Here is a 19,295-nt window from a genome sequence, read left to right on the forward strand (position 1 = left end):
TTTGGGAACCAATGAGAAAAGAATAAAATCTTTAAATAGCTCTTTACACACACTTGAAACTTCCAATACTCCTGTGAAAAACACAAGGCAGCTATTTTGATGCCATTTTACAGATGAAGAAACTGAGGCTCAGAAAGCAAAGGAGATTTGCTCATAGTCTGGGAAATGATAGAGCTAGGATCTGAACTCAGGTCACAATACCTTCTAGCTAGTGGTTTCTGCATTAAAGAATTCCTCTTATCTCTTGCCATCCTCTCTGGAGGCAGAAGCTGGTAATAAATTCCCCTGCGTGGTTCTAGTCCCAGCGTGGGCCACCCTGCACAAAGGCATCAGTGGCCTCATTTACATAAGATAATGAAACTGCAGTAAAAATAGTATAAATAAATAAATAAATTGCAGGCAACTTTGTTTCTGTAATGACAGATGCTCTTTAAGCACTTTGCTAACATTTCCCAGGGAGATGCCATCTAATTCGGGATGGGTGGGGAGAGGGTGGGGATGGAAGTGGGGAGAGCTGTTGTCCCCCTATTTTCCCTATGTGGAGCCCTGATTCAACTATAGATAGACACTTAAATCTCTAGGGCTCTTCTTGCTAGTCTTCCAGTTCCCTCACAACAATGAGATGTTGCAGAGGCTGTGGGTCTGTGTATGAGGGGGAACTTGGAGTCAACAGAGAGAGAGAGACAGAGACAGAGAGAGACATAGAGAGAGACAGAGAGAGACACAGAGAGAGACACAGAGAGAGAGAGACAGAGACAGAGAGAGATTGCGAGAGAGAGATGCAAAGGGAAGAGAGAAAAAGAGAGCCAGACAGACAGAGACAGAGAGAGAGACTTTACTCATAAAATGATTGGAGCTCTTGTTTGGGAGAGATATCTATTTGTAAGGTTAGGCAATGCCAGACAGTTTAGGCATCCTGTTTAGAGTTGGTCATCCTACCCTGTCTAGGTCAGAGGATATTAGATTCTCAGAAGGAAATTTCCAAAAAATCCTGGAATTCCATGTCAACTGTGCTGTATTTTTGGGTTTCATTTTGGGTATCATTTGGGTTTGCTAATGAACCTTTCTGAAACTCAGTTTCTCGATCTGTGAAGTGTGAGGTCCTGGATTAAGTGGCTTGTAAGGTCCTTCTAGCTCTAAGTCAGTGATTTTGTGATTAGTGTGGATGCTTGCTCCATCAACTCGTAATTCAACCTCTTTCTGCCTTGGTATTAAGGTTGTCTTGAAATTTTGTTTTAGCCAAAACAAATTCCTCCTGTGGTGGGTAGCTGTTTAGTGATGAGGGTGTTGCATGAAAAATGAGTATTTTTTTTAAACCTTTCATCCACTCCACGAATTTTTAAACTGTTTACTATGGTCAATGGCTGGGCTGGATTCTGTATTATAATTATTTTTACATCCATTTCGTTAGTTGCTGTGGCCAAATTATTCATCCTCCTGGTGACTAGTCTTCCAGTGATGAATCTCTCCACACCTAGCTAGTCTGGTACTTGGATGACAAACAATTTGTCACTGAGCCTCACGTGGAGCTTTTCCAGCTCGGTCCTAGTTTTCTAAGAGAGCTCCTGTTCCCCTCATCTAAGTCACAGAGAACCCAGTATCCTCTCTATGCATTAGGAAGTCATCAGAATTGGCTGACAGTGAAGGTTAAAAGTGATTCTTATCTTTGGGGGGGGTCACATACCCTCTTGAAGTTCTTGCCCTTCATAGGATCATGTTTTTTTACATTAATAAAACAGAATTACTAAGGAAACTGATTATTTTAAAATATAATAATCAAAATATAAAAATAAGTTCACAGAACTCAGGTTATAAAACTCTGTTTTAGGGGAAATTGTGGCTCTGGGAAGAAAGAAAAAACAGCCTCTGTTGTTCTGGGACTATCCATTCTTGAGACAGGCTGCTTCTGCCCTTAACCTTCTTCTGTGTGACATTCTAGCCCTATCCTTTCTCTGGAACCTTTTGTATTTGTAATCTTCTAGCTCATTGGTATATAGCATTTTGAGGCATCTGAGGTAGAACACTTTTCAGATTCATCTGAATGACATCCTGCCTTTACCTTTTAAAGCACCTGGAACAGCTAGATATAGAATAGAGCACTAGGACTTGAGTCAGAAAGATGAGTTCAAATTTGGCCTCAGACACTTACTAGCAGTGTGACCCTATGCAAGACATTTCACCCTGTTGGCCTTAATTTTGTCATCTGTAAAATTAACTGGAGAAGGAAATGGCAAACCACTCCAGTATCTTTGTCAAGAAAGCCCCAAAAAGGGGCCACAAAAAGTTGGACATGATTGAAAAAGACTAAGCAACAAGAGAGTGGGTTTGCCTAGGTATTCCTACACTGAAATGAAAGGCCAGAGCTGGTGTGGGTACCTCTTTTGTGATGGTCAATCCTCTTCCTTGTCGTCTTTCTAAGACATCAAAATGATTTTAACCCAAGGTTTGAAGTCTCCTGATGGCTGCTAAGCCTCCAATACTTCTCTCTCATTTGCTATTTGTAGTCTTGTCTCTTGGGGGGGGGAGGGTTGCTACCTATGTACCCTCCCTGCTATCCTTACCCTCTCCTCACCCTGCCACTCATCTGGAGCTCACCTTTCTTTATGTGTGGTAAGATGGAACCTCAATAAAGGCCTGTTGCTCTTATCATCATTGGCCTTTTCTGACTCTTCTGGAAAAATCTTCCCCAAAGCAGCTGCAATGGAATGGGAAAGAAATAAATCCTAGCTTTGTCCTCTTTTCTTTCTTTTTTTTTTTAGTGCTTGATAAAAAGCTTTGGAAAGCTGGCTCTGGCTTGGGCATGGGGAAGACTGAGGAAGTCACTTTGGAGGAGGTGAACCTCAGCTTCCTTCAAGACTCAGCTCAAAGTACACATCCTTCAGGAGAGCCTTCATGCATTCCAGTTGCTAGGAACTTGCCTTTGGGATTACCTTCCATTCATTGATTATACATCTACTTCTTTATTGCTTGTACCTTGTTCTTTACATATTCTCTCCCTGATAGAATAGAAGTTCCTTGAGGGCAGAGACTACTCTTGCCTGCCTTTGAATCTCTAGGGAGGAGTCCAGTGTCTGCCATAGGTGTTGCTAAGTTAATGAATGCTTGTTGGATTGATTGATGGATTAAGTAGAGATAGTGGGAAACCAAGCCCATCTCCTGAAGAGTCAATTCTCCAGGAGAGAACTCAAAGAAATAAAGTGTCACTATTTTCTAGAAATCTTTTTTTATTATTTAAAATTTAAAACCATATTACCTCATAACAGCAAACTGTGTACTTTGATATTTCACAGTGTCTTAAAAAGGAAATAAACAGATTTGGGGAAAATTTATTTACATGGGCCTAGAATGATTAGCAAGTAACACAGTTACTATGAAACCAAAATTGTTACAAAATGTTTACAAAAACTATATTCATAGAAATTCTGCATGTCCACAAAGGGCATCCCCTGATTGGCCTAGAGACCATCGAGTGAAGGAAGGACAAAGGGTAGGCCAGGCCAGGCCCTTGGGCAGGGGCTGGAGTGAGCAGGAGCTAGTGAGAGAGAGCAAGCTATCTAGCAAGCGAATGAGTGAGCCAGGGAAGGCAGACCCAGGAGCTTTGGGCCAGGCTCCACTGGATGATAGAAGTGTGTATTTGATCCCTAAGTGCCCATCCAGGGAGAGCTAGCCAGGTGGTGGTCTTTACCATATTTTACTATCAATGAGGCCAGGAACAAGGTCTAGGTGGGTCAAGAGAGACCTGGCAGAACTCTCTGTCCAGAAGATCTACTACTCAGGGACCTCTGATGCTTGGCTGCCTGAAGATTTCATCTGTGTACCTGCCTGAAGGTTTAGGGGCAGCTCCAATCTCAGAGATCTCTGACCAAAGGGCACAGGAAGGAGACCAACCAAAATCTCCTGTCCCACCGAGATATGAACAACAGATATTACTGAGGGAGAGCCATAGGAGCCAAGGGAGAAGTGGGGAGGTCTGCATAGGCTGAGAAAAAGGGAGGGAGGCTGAGAGGCATAGAAAGAGATGAATAGCTGGGTATGGAGGAGGTGAAAGGGGGGATGAGAGAGAGAGATTGTGATAGAGAAGAGGTTGAAAGAAGGAAGAGACACCAACAGAGGAGAGATTGAGAGGAGAAGGGAGTCAGAAATGGAGACAGGCAAGAAGGAAAGAGCAGAGGGGGGAGGAGAAGAGAGAAAGAAAATGGAAAGGGAAGAAAAGTGAAGAAAGAGGGAGAGAAAAAATTGAGATGGAAAAAGAAGAAAAGGAGAAGGAGAGGAAAGGTAAGAGGGTATGGGAGGAATGAGAGAGAGAGAGAGAGAGAGAGAGAGAGAGAGAGAGAGAGAGAGAGAGAGAGAGAGAGAGAGAGAAGCAAACTGTCAGTGTGGTATTTCACATATAGCTACTGTGCTTTGTTGTGTTGAGTTTGTGAGGTGATACCATGGCCAGCATATGGCTTTGGGGAGCATTTTGGCTATCCTCACTATTCCCTTAGACTGGGCTGATTCTATATATAGTTGTCTGCCACTTTGCAGTACTCTCTGACATTCTGTGGTGTAGACTTGGGATTATAATGAACAAGGGGATGGACTATCAAAGCTAAAATCCACCCAGAATTGGGGACTCCATCTTCTACTCACCATCTTGGGGTGGCAGAAGAAATTGGATAAGGATCCACCCTTTCTCCCATACATAGGAGAGAGAAGGGAATCTGACTTTAGGATCCATGAATGTCTGAGAAAGGGAAGGAGGACTGATGGGATGAGAACTCTACTCACATCTCCAGGTCCACCACTGGTCCTGCTGGTGACATGGAGCCTTCACTGAGGGCCTCAATGATATGGTCAGCACAAAAGGATTTCCCTCTTCAGTTGTGTGAGTTCTAATATGAAAAGACTATGGCCAATCAGGATACATCTCTGGTTTGGAGTTTCTCCTCAACTGGCATGACATCCCTGGCATCTTAAGATTACATGGAATAGCCAGAAACAGATTATGTGTTTAATATATTTTTACCAAGAGGTTATGGGTGGGGAATGGGGTTGTGTTCATGAACAGGGGATGGAAATGATAGGAGGACCTTTAGACTACCCACTCAACTTCCAGCTAATTAGAAGGTAAAGTAGTTCATAAATCCTTTTTCTATCAGTCCATGCCCAATCTATCCCCAGCTCAGTCCCCACTGGTCCTGAGATGCTAAGAGGCCACATCATAGGACATATCTTAGCCAGGTCACCACTAGTCTGCCTTCTTCTAGAACACCCCAAGATTGGGAATGAGGAAGAACACAGAGGGCCCCTGGAAACCTTTCTCCTATATGCTAAGATCTGATGCTGAGGTTTATCAGTCCCAACTACAGGAATGACAATGTCCCAGAAGGCAGGACAAAGTGATGGAGACATGGCCAGTAGAGGATAGCAGAAGGGGGCAAGAAGGAAGAAAGTGGGGCAAGGAGGAAGGGGCAAAGGGAGAAAGTAGGGATCACAGGTAGCCTGTGCACTGGCTTGGGTGGGAATTGAGCTCCCCCAATCCAACTCTTGTATCTAGTTACCCAATGTGCCTGGCTCATGCCCTCAACTGAGATTCATTCCTTGGCCTTCATAGTTTACAGCCTCCATCTTCCCCAGAATGCATCTGGGAAGGATGTGCAGGCATTTGAACAATAAATACTTCTTGGAGGTCCTTGGATTGCCATCACCCAAGTGCCAATCCCAGCATCACTGTTACTGGCCATATTATATATACACTGTATGTATGTGTGTGTGGTATGTGTATACACGCAGCAGGCATGTGAGCGTGCGTGCAAGGGAGGGTACATATACACATGTACTACGTGGTATATATACACTGTGCATATATATACAGTATATATATGTATATATATCTTTGTACATTCATATATATATATAGTACAGAACTTTGCTTTCTACCAAAGAAAAGTTTTGGGAGTGGATGTATCTACTCCAAAAGCAATGCTTAAGGACTATAAATGAAGCATTGTCCCACTGCTACTGTCTTCAGACTAGCATTAAGAGGAGGGTCTGGGCGAAGGTCACCAGCAGGAGATTCTGCTGCAGAAGGCAGCTGGGTTAATTCCAGATGTCTGCCTGCACAGCTGGAGCATCTGGGGGGGAAGGGATCAGCTACTTCATGCTGTGTGATGAAGGAGCGTTTGCAAAAAGCCTGAATAGTAAATGCTTCTCCCAGCCCCCCACATGGCTTCCCAACCAAAGAGAAAAAAAAGAAAAAAAGGAGAAAAAGAGGGAGGAGAATGAAGGGGAGGAGTAGAAAGCCCCCAACCAGGGACTGGCCAGTCTACAGCTGTGTTTAGTCTCTGCCTCCCTCCGTGTTTAGGGAAGGGGCACAGTTCCTGGACTCCACTGATGGCTAATTTCTCAGTACAGCCTTGAACCAGGCCAACTCTCCTTCTGCCTGCTGGGTCCCAAGCCTTAGTATTCTTTCTGAAGGAGGCAGTCGTGTGGCTCCACTGAGAAAGAGATCATTCTTGTTTCTTGAAGGAGCTGCTTCTTCCAGGCTATTGGCCGAGGCTGGACTGATACAGCAGGCTCAATAGAGAAATCTTCCTGGACACTCTCATTGGTCCAAATAAGAGGAGTTTTGAATGGCAGACAGTGTCAGGAGGAAGAAGAGAGAGGAAGGGAGTCAGCCTCTGGGGAATTTATCTTATTGCCAGATGCCAAGTTTGCCAGATTGGTCAAGAAAGTATAGAATTATAGCTGGACAATGGGAGATTGTTGGTGGCACCAGAAACCTTAGAGGAGAGATTGATGCTGGCACAAGTGACTAAGAGGAGAAGCCTGTCCCAACCTGGGTTTTTCCACCAGCAAAGTAGAATGTTTAACCATCTCTTAACATTTAATCCTTTGTGGATATGGATTACAACCCCTACTCTGACATTACCCTAATGCTCTGGCTGATGTCCAACATGTCTTTAAAACCCCAGCACTAACAAATACTCCTTGGAGGTGGAAATGCATCTTCCTTTCCTGACTGTGTCTTTCTGGATATGATCTTGGGAACCACACACACCTCTGCAGCAGGGTTTTCAGATGTCAGGGTTTTCAGGGGACAATAAAAAGTAGCCATCTACCCTTGCTAGCAAACCTGAGGTAGGCTCCTGAGCTCCCTCTTAGCCCTCAATCTAGGACCTCCTGGTCTTAGATATAAACGCTACCATATACATACATGAAACCTGACTGAGAAAGGGGGCATCATTCCATGCCAGCAAAGAAGACCAAAAACCTTCTGACTCCTTGAAGCTTGCCTAAAGGGGCTGTAACAATTGTGATATTTCCTTGTTTCTTCCATGGAAATGTCACACATACAAATCATCTCACTTCCAGTGCACATTCTCTGTGCACTGCTGTGAGAATATATAGAAGCACGCACACCCATCTTGTAAAGGGTTGTGGATGTGTATATTCTACGAAATAAATTCTAATGATGAAAGTGGCTCATAACCGCAAAGGGAAGAGCAATTAGACAAGTCTTTATTTAAGGTCCTGTTAATTCACTTAAAAAGAGCTTGATGAGTGACCATGAGTTAATGATAAAGCATTTGGCTTAGGCTTAGTTAAAACTTTCATGCACTTCATGTGCTGGTGCTTGTAATCTCTTACAAAGCATTTTCCTTCACCAAAGAAGTGCAAACAGGACTCTGATTTACTGATTGTTCTTCCCCATTCCTGACGTTAGCTAGACACACATATGTGTGCATATAGACACACATATAACCAAGAAACTCCAATGTCATGGCTTCTCTTATAATTGAATGGATTTGGCTATACTTCAACATCAATGAGCCCACCTCACCCCAAACAGATTCTACTCAGTGAGAGCTGGAGCCATGTGGTAACCTGTAAGCAGACAATGGGTCTGTCCCTCAATCCATGTGCTACAGAGGTGGTGCTCCTGTTTATAATGCACTACGTAGGGGAACTCTTTGCTTGGCCCTGCCTAGTCCCAGAACCATGGGGTCATCTTCAGAACAGAAAGGTTTGCCCACTTTAATAGGAACTGAGAGAGGGGTAGGAGAATTCAGGGATTCCTTTTTATTCAAGAAGCCCCCAAGAACCAAACTTAGCTCCTCTATAACAAGGCCACTTCAACAGAGCTGGGAGGCTAGGGCAGGACTTCGTGTTTGAGCCAGGTGTTGGAGCCTTCACTCTGGATTCCCACTATGATGAATGACCTCCTGGTAGGGTAATCCTCAAGCTTGAGAAAAACCTCTCAGGCCAAATTGTGCCCTTCTTAAGTACACTTTGTTCCTTTCAGCATTCCCTGTTGCCCATTTCTCTGGCCAGTCCCCCAAAGCACCACGGTGTCCCTGCCACTCCAATGGGGAATGAAGACAGGAGTTCAGGGGTGACCTGGATGGAGGTCACCTTGTGGGGTCTTTGGTTAATGCTTCTAGGCACAGATTCCCTCTCCCACTCTGGGAAGATGAGATGTTGCCCAGAATTGCCACTGGAAACAAGCTCACAGTTTCGTGAAGCCTGAAAGGTCCTGAAGGTCAGGGCCTTTTGGGATCATCTCTTCAAACACATGTCCTCTCCTTGTTCCCAGATGTTGGCTTCTACAGGATGCTGTCTAGCCCAAGACTCATTTATGCTCTGAAAATATGAGGCCTGGCTTCCTCTTTAGGTTGGGTCAAGAGCTCATTTCTCCTTCATTTGTCCTTCCAAGAGGATAGAGGGAGACACATAAAAAAGAGTCAGTGTAAAAGTAGGCAGGACATGACCAATAAAACCTTCAGACTCCAAATGAATATCAGCCTGGCTCTGGTAATGGATTGTCCCAATTGAGGGCCATCTGCTTTTTCCATGATATACGTCTTCCTGCCTGGCTTTGGAGGACATGGGCTGATGGCTGAAGTCTCTGGACCTTTCTTTAAGAGGGGCAGATCCCTTGGATCTAGAAGAGCTTCTTGAAGAATTCTGTGGTTATCTCCCTCTACTCTAGTCCTCTCAGTCCATTACAAAAGGAGGTGTATCATCTATAAGGAATTCAAAGTATTACTTCTTCCTGGGCCATTCCATCATTACTAGCATGGAGCTCCAAGGCCAATGGGCCTCAACCCTCTTGGCTGTTCAGGATGAAGTTGGCAGCCAATGGACAACAGAGGCTTCCTTCCAGCCCATTAGTCCTGGGGTGTGTGTGGGGGTGTCCATCTATCCACACTGACAGCCATTCCCCCTTGATCAAAATGGCTGTTATTTTTTTTTTCATTTGCCACACTCCTGGAAATCCATGGGACAGAGTTTTAAACATGAAGACTTGGGATACCCTCCTCCCCCAAAAGGCTGCTGGCATGGAGCCCCTTTGTCACCAAAGGGTCCAGCGTACGAATCTCTGTCTAGGAGATGGGGAGTGTTTAGTTTGAGGAGGTGTAGAGGTGTGTGTGTGTGTGTATGTGTGTGTATATGTGTGTGTGTGTGTGTGTGCATTTTTCATTTTTGCCTCTTCTGCTTTAGAGAGACACACAAGAAGCCCCCACCAACTACCCACCCAATCCCCCAAACCACAGGCTGGGATCAGGTAGGTTCATGGTAGGTAGGCAAGTGGGGGTGGGGCCAGATTCCTTCACTGCCCACAGACTTGGAAGGGGGAATCTCTCCTTCTGTCCCCATCCTTTACCCTAAAGGAACTGCCTCTTGCCAGCTCCTAGCCCTTGCCCCAGCCCTAGGGGAACACGGGTGCCAGTGCAGTATTGCAGGTCATGCTGTCCTTGCCCGGGAGTCTACGGTCATTGAATGTGTGCATGTTGATGACAGCGTCGGCTTTGACCATGACTGGTGGCTGAGGCTTGTGTTTGACCCGTCGCTGGCAGGTGAGGGAGAATCGGATTTCGTCAGCCACAGTGCTGCAGAATGAACGCTGGAAGGAAGAGGGAGGAGGAGGCCTGGTGTTATTCCCTGTATGGTACAGAGGGCAGAATTATACTTGGAGTAGCATCTGTCTCTTTGAAGGAGTTAGCATACCAAGATTCTGCTCTCAGCTCTGCCACTAAGAAACTCACTGCGCAACCTTAGATATGTCTCCTTTCCTATTTGCCCCCCCCCCCTTCCCCATCTGGGCCATGAGGGGACTGTACTCTGTGAACTCTTAAGATCTCTCCCAGCTCTGATATTGTAGGTTCCCAGGACCCTGCCAGTTAAGACATCCTTTGTTTTAAGGGCTCTCCTAGCTCTGACATCCTGAGTCCTAAAGATCCTCCCAACTTTGACATTCTGGGTTCTAAGGCTCCTCCCAGCTCTGACATTCTGTGTTCTAAGGCTCCTCCCAGCTCTGACATTCTCTAGGTCTTCTTCCCTTCATTGACCCTGTGCCCCCTCCCCTCAGCTCCTCTCTGTTCTGTCCTGGTCTCAGGTATGCCCCCTCCCCCTCAGCCTGGCCCCAGAACCCCCCAGGGAAGGGGTTACCTGCTCCCTCTCGGCTGTTTTTCGGAGTTTGTAGATGAACTCGCCCACAGCCACCAGCACAGAAAGCACCAGCCCTGCAGCAAGCACGATGAAGATGCCCCCAATCTTCTGGATGCCCAGGGCGCTTGCCTCCTTGTTCTCCTCCTCTGGGCAGCCGTTCCCCCGCCACCACTTCTCCTTCATGATGTGAAGCTTGTCCTCTTCCTGGAGTTGGAGGATGGCAATGGTGATCTTGTCCCTGTAGGGGGAACCTTGGGGAGAGGGATGGAAGAAAGGACTGTCAAGGAGAGCTGGAACAAACTCCTTCTGGACTGACTCCAGGCCATTTTCAGAAAACACCACAGCAACTACAGTAACAAAAGCTCACATTTCTATAGTAATTGTCTCTGCCTGAGAGGCAGACTGAGAAACTGAGACTCAAGGGAGGGGCAATGATTTCCTTACAGTCACATAGATAAGGGCCAGAAGTGAATCTGAACTTCAAATCTCCTGACTCCAATTCCAGGTCAGTGCCCCATCAGGCGCTGTCTGCTGAGGCACATACATTCCTGGAGTTGTGAGGGCTGGGGAAGGAAGGAGGGAGGAAAAGACCTGTGCTTATCTCTAGCTCTCTCCTCTTAGAGCATTAGACACAATGGAGTATAAAAAGCCCTGGTGTAAGAGCCAGGAGACATGGATTTGAATTTCAGCTTCTGCCACTGTGACTTTGAGTAACTTCTCTTGAATTCTCCATTTTCACATCTCTGAAAAGGGGATAACAGTCCCTGCCTTGATTCCCAACCAGGGCTGTTATGAGGACTCTGAGATCATGGATTAGAAGACACAGTATAAAGGTGAGCTTCTATTTATTATAGATCAATGGATCAAATGATAATCCCCTCAAAGAAAGTCCCACAGAGTAAAAGTAGGAAACAAGAATGGATCAGCCATGTGGTCCCTTCCTACTTCACAGTGTTGACTATGATGGAACTTCTCAGGCTAGAAGAGACCTCATGAGGTCTTCAAACCCATCCTTTCATCTCTAAGTAGTGTTAAGTTTCAACCCTCCAAGCCACCTAGATATTGATCCCAGGCGAGTCATCTCTTCCCCTCAGTCCCTTGTCTGGGCTGTGAATAATGGGTGGCTTCCTCTTTGGTGAAGGACAGTGGCAGGGACTAGACACCCACTCACCCATAGGTGTGCCGATCCCATAGCCTTTGGAGTCGATGAGGCCACCAATTTGGGTGAGGTTGCAATTCCTCTGGGTGATATACTCAATGGCTGTTGATTCCATAAGCAGGGCGTAGTCAGCTGTAAGGGCTCTCTGGATGCCCTCCTCATTGTTCTTCACCAGGGCTGAGGGTTTGCTGCTCATGAATGCCCACATCTTCTCAAAGGTGGAAATCTTGGATTTCTGGGAGCATCACCACCATGGCAGCAATATAAAGATGGAGGGAGGAGTTAGGGGAGCATGGCAGGAAGTGAAGGAGTATAAATGGAAAAGATAGAAAGGATTCATTGAAGGAAGGAAATAGGATGCCAAAGAGGGAGAAAGAGAAGGATTTGGGGAAGTAAAAAGAGAGAGAGAAATAATGAAAAAGGGAGGAGAGAGAGGAAGGAGAGCAAGGGATAAAGGAGGGAAGTCGAAAGAGAGAACAAGAAAGGAGGATGGAAGAAAGATGAGAAGGAGGAGATGGAAAGAAGAGATGGAAGTCAGATTAGAAATGGTAAAGTAGAAATGAAGGAAAATAGGAAATAAGGAGGGAAGAAAGGGAGAAGTCAGAAGAGAGGAAAAAGTAAGAGCGAGGGAGAATAGAGTTATAACAAGGAAGAGGAAGGAAGAGAAGGGAGGGAGGAAAGATTATGGAAGAAGACAAAGAGGTCAGAGGAAGGAGGATGAATGAGAATGGAGGGGATGGCCAAAGGAGGAAAGGAGTCCAGTAATAGAAGGAGAGAAAGAAGGGAGATAGGAAGGGAGAGAAACAGGGAGGAAGGAAGGAAGGAAGGAAGGAAGAAAGGAAGGAAGGGAGGAAAGAAGAAAGGAAGGAAGGAAGGAAAGAATGAAAGAAGGAAGGAAGGAGAGAAAGAAGGAGAAAAAAGAAGATGAAGGAGAATGGAGGAAGAAGGTTGAGTGAAAAAGGAAGTCAGAAGAGAGTAGAGTAAATAAGAGAGAGGATGGAGGAAACACAAGGGAGAACAAAGAAAGAAAGGGAAGGAGAAAGAATGAAGGAAGAAGGGATAGAAGTCAGAAGAGAGAAGATGCAGGAGAGATAGAAGGGAGGAAGCAAGGGTAGAGGAGAGAGAAGTCAGGAAAGGAAAGAGGAGGAATGGAGAATGAAGCAGTCAGAAGAGAGAGAGAGGCAAAGACTCAATTGCAGGCTCTTCCATGCATCTGTTGCCACATGGGGAAGATTCTTTCTGAGGAGAATTGTCCCCACCCAAGGCTACTGAGACCCCAGAAAAGATCAGGAAGAGGTGGTAGTGGGACTCCACTAAGACTTCACCAAGTATAGCCTCATCCAATCTCCCATCTCTCAAAGTCTGTTAAAGCCTTAACCAATGATAAGCCTGGTGTGAGCAAAAATGTCCTGGGTCAGATATTGGGAGGCTTGGGGTCTCGTCTGTAATAAACTGGCTGTGTAACCTTGGGCAAGTCCATTTTCCATTTCTGAATTTCCATTTCCTCCTCAATGAATTTAGGACTAGCTGAGCTCTGTGTGCCCTTTGACCTCTTGTCCTCTATGATTCCACAGTGGATTTATAATCACAGGTTAGTTTCCCTTCTCTGACTGCTTTGCAATCCAGATCACCCCATCCCTCAATAAGGGGAAGCAGGATTATAAGGCCCTGGTCTAATGGGGGAGAAACCAGTCACAACTAAGAGGGTGAGACCACTATGTGGGAACTCAGAATACAATCTGAAACCACAGGAAAGTGTCTGGGATTATCCAGGCCACTGCTTCCCTCCATCAGGTGGTAGAAGGTTGGCTGTATTTAGCTTTTCAGTCAGAATTTTCTCAAAGGAACTCAAAGCATTCTAGAAGCTCTTTATTTAAGTCTCTACTTTGCTCTGACCTGATCCATGGAGGAAATCGGTCACCACCCCAGCCTTGGATTTAATCACTTTCTTCTTCTCTGTGCTCTTCATCATGTCTACTCTCATCTGTCTGCATCTGTGTGTCTAAGATCCCAGGCTGCCAGCCTGCATATGCCCCTCGCTTGGTACCACATGACACTGACATTGATCACTGGAAATCCCACTCGTGCTTCCATCCTCCCACACAAGTCCCATGTGTGCTTGGCTGGACCAGGGCTATTTGTGGAGATTTTGTATGTACTTAGAACTCCCAGAGGATTTGTTAACAGGTCATTCAGAAATGGAGGAGGAGGAGACCCCTCCCTTTCCTACTTTCCACTAATGCCATTGGCTTTTTGGGCTGCCAATCATCAGGCCACTGATAGCTTTAACTGTTATGGAACCACTGACTGGTCCAATGCTGATGGACAGCTGAGCCTGTCAGCAAGAGCATAGGGATGCTAGAAGGCAATGTGTCCTGAATAAGCAGGAGAACCTCCCCCTCACCCCTCAACATTTGAGGTCCGTGAACAGACTGCTCAGATGATCAGGGACTTAGAACTGGGCTGAGACCCAGAATCAGGGATATGGAAGGGGAGGGGCCATCATTTATAGCCCTCTTACTGAGGCATAGAAGATTCAAAGGACAGTCATATTGTTTCCAGAGCTCCCTAATCTCAGGACCTCAGGAATCTTCTGAGGACCCTAGCATGGCCTGAGTCATTTCCCATAGTACTCTGAGGAGAAATATCCCAGGTAAAAGATGCTTCCTTATTGACCACAATGAATTTGAAGCCCAGTTCACCACAGGCCCTACTTCAAAACTTCTTAACCATTTCTGTATCCGGGATCCCCTTGGTAGTCTGGTGAAGCCCATGAACCCACTCTCAGTAATTTTTAAAATGCATAAAACAGAATACATAGGATTGCAAAGTAAACCAATTATATTGAAATCTCTCTCTCTCTCTCTCTCTCTCTCTCTCTCTCTCTCTCTCTCTCTCTCTCTCTCTCTCTCTCTCTCTCTCCATCTATCTATCTACCTGTCTACCTACCTACTTATGTACCTACCTATATAATCTATCTATCATCTACTTGTCTGTCTGTCTACCTTTCTGTCTGTCTACCTTTCTGTCTGACTATCTATCTATCTATCTATCTATCTGTCTATCTATCTATCTATCTGTCTGTCTGTCTGTCTGTCTGTTTGTCTGTCTGTTTGTCTGTTTGTCTACCTACTTACCTACCTATATAATCTATCATCTGCTTGTCTGTCTGTCTACCTGTCTATCTATATGTCTGTCTCTCTATATGTTTGTCTCTCTGTCTTTCTGCCTGTCTATCTGTCTATGTCTGCCTGTCTGTCTACCTGTTGATCTATTTGCCTCCCTGCCTGTCTGTCTGCCTGTTTCTCTCTGTCTCTATATATTTATCTACACAACAACAGACTGATGAAACAATGAACACTTCCTGATCCTGCAGGTGGGACAATCAAAAAAGCATAGGGATTCTAGTGGCTCCCCTGTTGATTATTTCCCGTTTGTCTCATGTATACCCTTTGCACATTTTGTTTGCATTTTGTCTCCCCCATCAGACTGTGAGTTCCTTGAGGGCAGGTATTGTTTTTGTCTTTCCTTGTATCTCTAGGGCTTAGCACAGTGCCTGACTGTCATCAATCCCTGGCTTATTATTAGCAAATTATTATTGACTGCCTGACTGGTTGGTTTTAAGGATCACAGAATCATAGCTCTAGGAATGGAAAGGACTTCAGGGGTGAAGAACATGGCCAGGAAACTCTAACCATTATTATCCTTCTGTTTAATCATGCTCAAAGAACCCAGCCTGGTTCTTCCAAAGAACCTGGTGGTGTAATGGAGAGAATGCTGTACTTAGAATTAGGAAGACTGGGGTTAAATCCAGTCTCAGATACTTCCTAACTGTGTGACCTTGGACAAGTCACATAATTTCAAGTTTCCTCATTCACAAAATACAAGATTTGTACTTGAAGAACTTTTTAAAAAATTTTTAAATAATATTTTATTTGATCATTTCCAAGCAACCTGAAGAACTTTAAGGTCCATTAGACCTCTAAATCTGTAAAATGTATGCTCTTCTTTCTTACTTCATGCACATGACTTCTGTGCAGCTTGAGGATGTTGTGGGGTCAGTCTCATGATATATCTTATGATCATCACATTACTTCCTTTCTTTGAAAACTGGTTGATAAATAGCCTGGGCCATGTAGCTTAAGGTGGAAGCACCTGGATAGTCACCCAGTGAGGCACTGAGTCATTGCACAGCCTTGACAGTAATTAAGAATAGTGATTCAGTGTTTTATAGCCCTGTAAGGTAAATGAAGCACTTTAGTTAATTTAGCTCCTGCCCACCTCCCAGAGTAGTTATTGCAAATCTCTTCTCTCTTCAAGTCCCCTCCACCATCTCCCCCTTAGTAGAAGAACTTGTCTCCTTGTTCAGTTGTTTTTCAGCTATTTTCAACTCTTCATGACCCTATTTGGGGTTTTCTTGGCAAAGGTATGAGTGGTTTGCCATTTCCTTCTCCAGCTCATTTTACAGATGATGAAACTGAGGCAAACAGGGTGAAGTGACTTGCACAGGATCACATGGTTAGTAAGTGTCTGAGTCCAGATTTGAACTCAGCAAGATGAGTCAGGAAGCCCAGGCCAGCACTTTATCCATTGTGCCACCTACCTGCCACCTTTCCCTATTTTCCCATACTCCAGACCTCAATTCCCCACTATACTATCCCTCATTCTCTCTTACTTTGCTCTAGTCTCTGAGGGATAGATATTATACTCTTCATTTCTCTACTTTTGCTCTTGCTTCCATTTCATGTACTTATTGATAGTTTTGATTTCATCAAGTGAAAACTGCCTATTCATTATTATTTTATTTTTAACATTTATTTTTCATTTGACTTTATTTTATTCTGATATATGCACTCTTTCCTTTTCCTTCCAACCCCATTCCATTATCACTGTGTTCAGTTGCCTAGGTTCTCAATCTTAGAGTCATTTTTGACTCTTCACTCTCCCTTCCAATTGCCAAGTCTTGTCCAATCTACCATTATCCCATCTCTTCTATTCATATTCTTTTACATACACACAGCTACCACTCTATTTAAGCCCTAATCACCTCTCACCTTGGCTATTATAATAGTTTCTTAACTAGTTCCCTATTCCCAGCTCTTTCCTCCCCAATCCATACTTAACACAGCTGCCAAAACAATCTCTAAAGACAAGATTTGGAAGGGGATGTGGCAAAATTGGGACACTAATGCATTGCTGGTGGAGTTGTGAACTTATCTAACCATTCTGTAGAACAATTTAGAATTATGCCCAAAGGGCTATAAAACAATGCATTTGATCCAGTAATACCACTACTAGGTCTGTATAAGCATCTTATAAGCATCTGCTTATACAAAAATATTTGTAGCAGCTCTTTTGGTGGTAGCAAAGAATTGGAAATGGAAAGGATGTCCCTCAATTGGGGCATGGCTAAACAAATTGTGGTATATTATGGTGATGGAATACTATTGTGTTGTAAGGAATGATGAGCAGGATGATTTCGGAAAGAGCAGGTAAGACCTACATGAACTGATGCAGAGTGAAATAAGCAGAACCAAAAAACATTGTACACAGTAACAGCAATATTGTGAAATGACCAACTGTCATTATATTGTCATCAATACAATGATCCAAAACAATTCTGAGGGACTTATGACCAAGAATGCTGTCTACCTCCAGAGAAAGAACTGTTGGAGTCTGAATGTAGATAAAAGCACATTTTTCACTTTTTATTTGGGTTTATGTTTTGGGGTTTTGGTTTTATATGATTATTCACTTAAAAATGACCAATAGGGAAGTATGTTTTACGTGATAATACATGAATAACTTAGATCAAATTGTTTGCCAGCTCCAGGAGTGGAGAGGGAAGGGAAGGAGGGAGTCACATTTGATCATATAACTTTGGAAAACTTATGTAGAAACTTGTTATTATGTGTAAATGATAAAAAATAAATAAGTAAATAAAGTCAAGGTTTGATGACATCACTCCTCAGCTCAAGAATCTTCAGTGTGATTTCTCATAGCCTCTAGAATAAAAGGCAAACTCTTTAGCTTGGTGTTGAAAGTCTTGATGAATCTAGCTTCAACCTATTTTCCTCAGACTTTTAAATTAAATTTAATTTAATTTTTGGAGTCAATGACCTGAGTTCAAATTTAGCCTCAGTTACTAGCTGTGTGACCCTAAGCAAGTTATTTATCTGTTTGCCTCAGTTTCTTAGACTTATTTTAAACTAAATCTTTCACATTCCAGACAAAGTGGCCTCCTTGTCATTTCCCAAACTTGAGGGTCATAGTATCCCCAGTGTTTAGCAAAGGGCTCGGATTACAGTAAGTGTTTAATGAATTCTTATTGAATTGAATTATGCTCTCGGGTCTTTTCAAATTCTAAGTTTAAGGACCTTCCCAGTTCTGCTATTCTAGGCTTTAAGGCAGCAGTTCTGAAAAGGTGGTCTGAGAATCCCTGCAGGTATCTAAGATCTCTTGAGTGGGAAGTGGTAGTTCCATGATGTCAAAACGATTTTCATAATAATACTAACCTGATGACTTTGTGCAACTTTGCCTCACTTACATTCAATTCATGCACAAGTCAAGGCATCACCCCAGAATGCCATTGTTCTTCTCTAAAAATCAAGGACAAACAACAACAGCAACAATAAGACTGAGACATTATTTGCCTAATGAAACATTCTTTCCTTTTCCAGTTACATATCTGTGTGATGCTGGACTTTATATACTTGAACCAAAACAACATCACTACAGATTGTATTCAGAAGCAGATATGAGAATCCAGCCATCTTTTAACCAGCCATGAAAGAGATTTGCAAAAATATATAAAACAATGCCAGTCTTCTCACTAATTTTTTTTCATTTTGTAAAATATAGTTATTTTACATAAACTATGCTATTTAAGTTAACACATGGGCTTATTATTATTTTTTTTCATTTGAATAAGTTTATTTAGTCAATTTAGAATATTATTCCTTGGTTACAATAATCACATCATTTCCCTCCTTCCCCTCCACCCACTCTTCCTGCAGCCAACATGCAATTTCATTGGGTATTACTATTATTATTTTTAAATAAATTTATAAATTAATATTTTAAATGGGTCATTTTAAATTCAAATAGATAAATATTGACAGATACAAATCACATAAAGAGAAGTTTTTGGGGTCCACAATAAGTTTTATAAATATAAAGGGGCCCTTGATTTTTAAGGGTATAAAGGGATCCTGAAACCAAAAAGCTTGAGAATGGCTGTTCTAAGGGCTCCCTTCCAGTTCTGACATTTTCTATTCTAACATCTTTCCTAGCTCTGAAATTTTATGTTTTGCATTCTGAGACCCCTTTCTATGGTTCTGTGATTCCATGTATGTCTCTTATTACTGTAGATAAATGATACCTTCTAAGAGTGATGCAGACATGGGTTTCTGGAATGCTAATGCCACGATGGGCCAATATTTGGTTGTCTAGAAGGGGACAGAACGATAAGGGGTCCAGATCAGCTCTGGCTGATAAGCTTCTAGGGAAAGGAGGGTGAAATGCCATGAGAGGGTGAGAGCATGAGTAAAGAAGACAGAAGGAAGCCTCAGAATTCACAGTGAGAGCTGGAAGATGGCAGCAGGGTATGGACTTCAGCGTGGACACCTCTGGAGACAGCCTAATTCAAGGGATCCTTACCATGAGACAAAATGGGAGGAGGGATGGGAGGCAAGGGAAGAAA

At 43.7% G+C, this 19,295-nt stretch overlaps 1 protein-coding gene across 2 annotated transcripts in view; it reads right to left on the reverse strand.

The window, feature by feature from the left end:
- Window positions 1-3,206: 3,206 nt before the first annotated feature.
- Window positions 3,207-19,295, reverse strand: part of GRIK3 (glutamate ionotropic receptor kainate type subunit 3) — a 344,698-nt gene continuing 328,609 nt past the window's right edge. For both annotated transcript variants that reach the window (XM_001380822.4, XM_056795163.1), the window contains exons 14-16: window positions 11,606-11,828; window positions 10,435-10,685; window positions 3,207-9,889 (exon numbers count right to left, since the gene is read on the reverse strand). In XM_001380822.4, coding sequence (XP_001380859.1) covers window positions 9,695-9,889; window positions 10,435-10,685; window positions 11,606-11,828 — 669 coding nt within the window. In that variant the 3' untranslated portion in view covers window positions 3,207-9,694. The remainder of the gene's footprint in view (window positions 9,890-10,434; window positions 10,686-11,605; window positions 11,829-19,295) is intronic.

The sequence above is a fragment of the Monodelphis domestica genome, chromosome 4 (genome assembly GCF_027887165.1).
Source record: "Monodelphis domestica isolate mMonDom1 chromosome 4, mMonDom1.pri, whole genome shotgun sequence".
In the NCBI taxonomy this organism is placed as follows: domain Eukaryota; kingdom Metazoa; phylum Chordata; class Mammalia; order Didelphimorphia; family Didelphidae; genus Monodelphis; species Monodelphis domestica.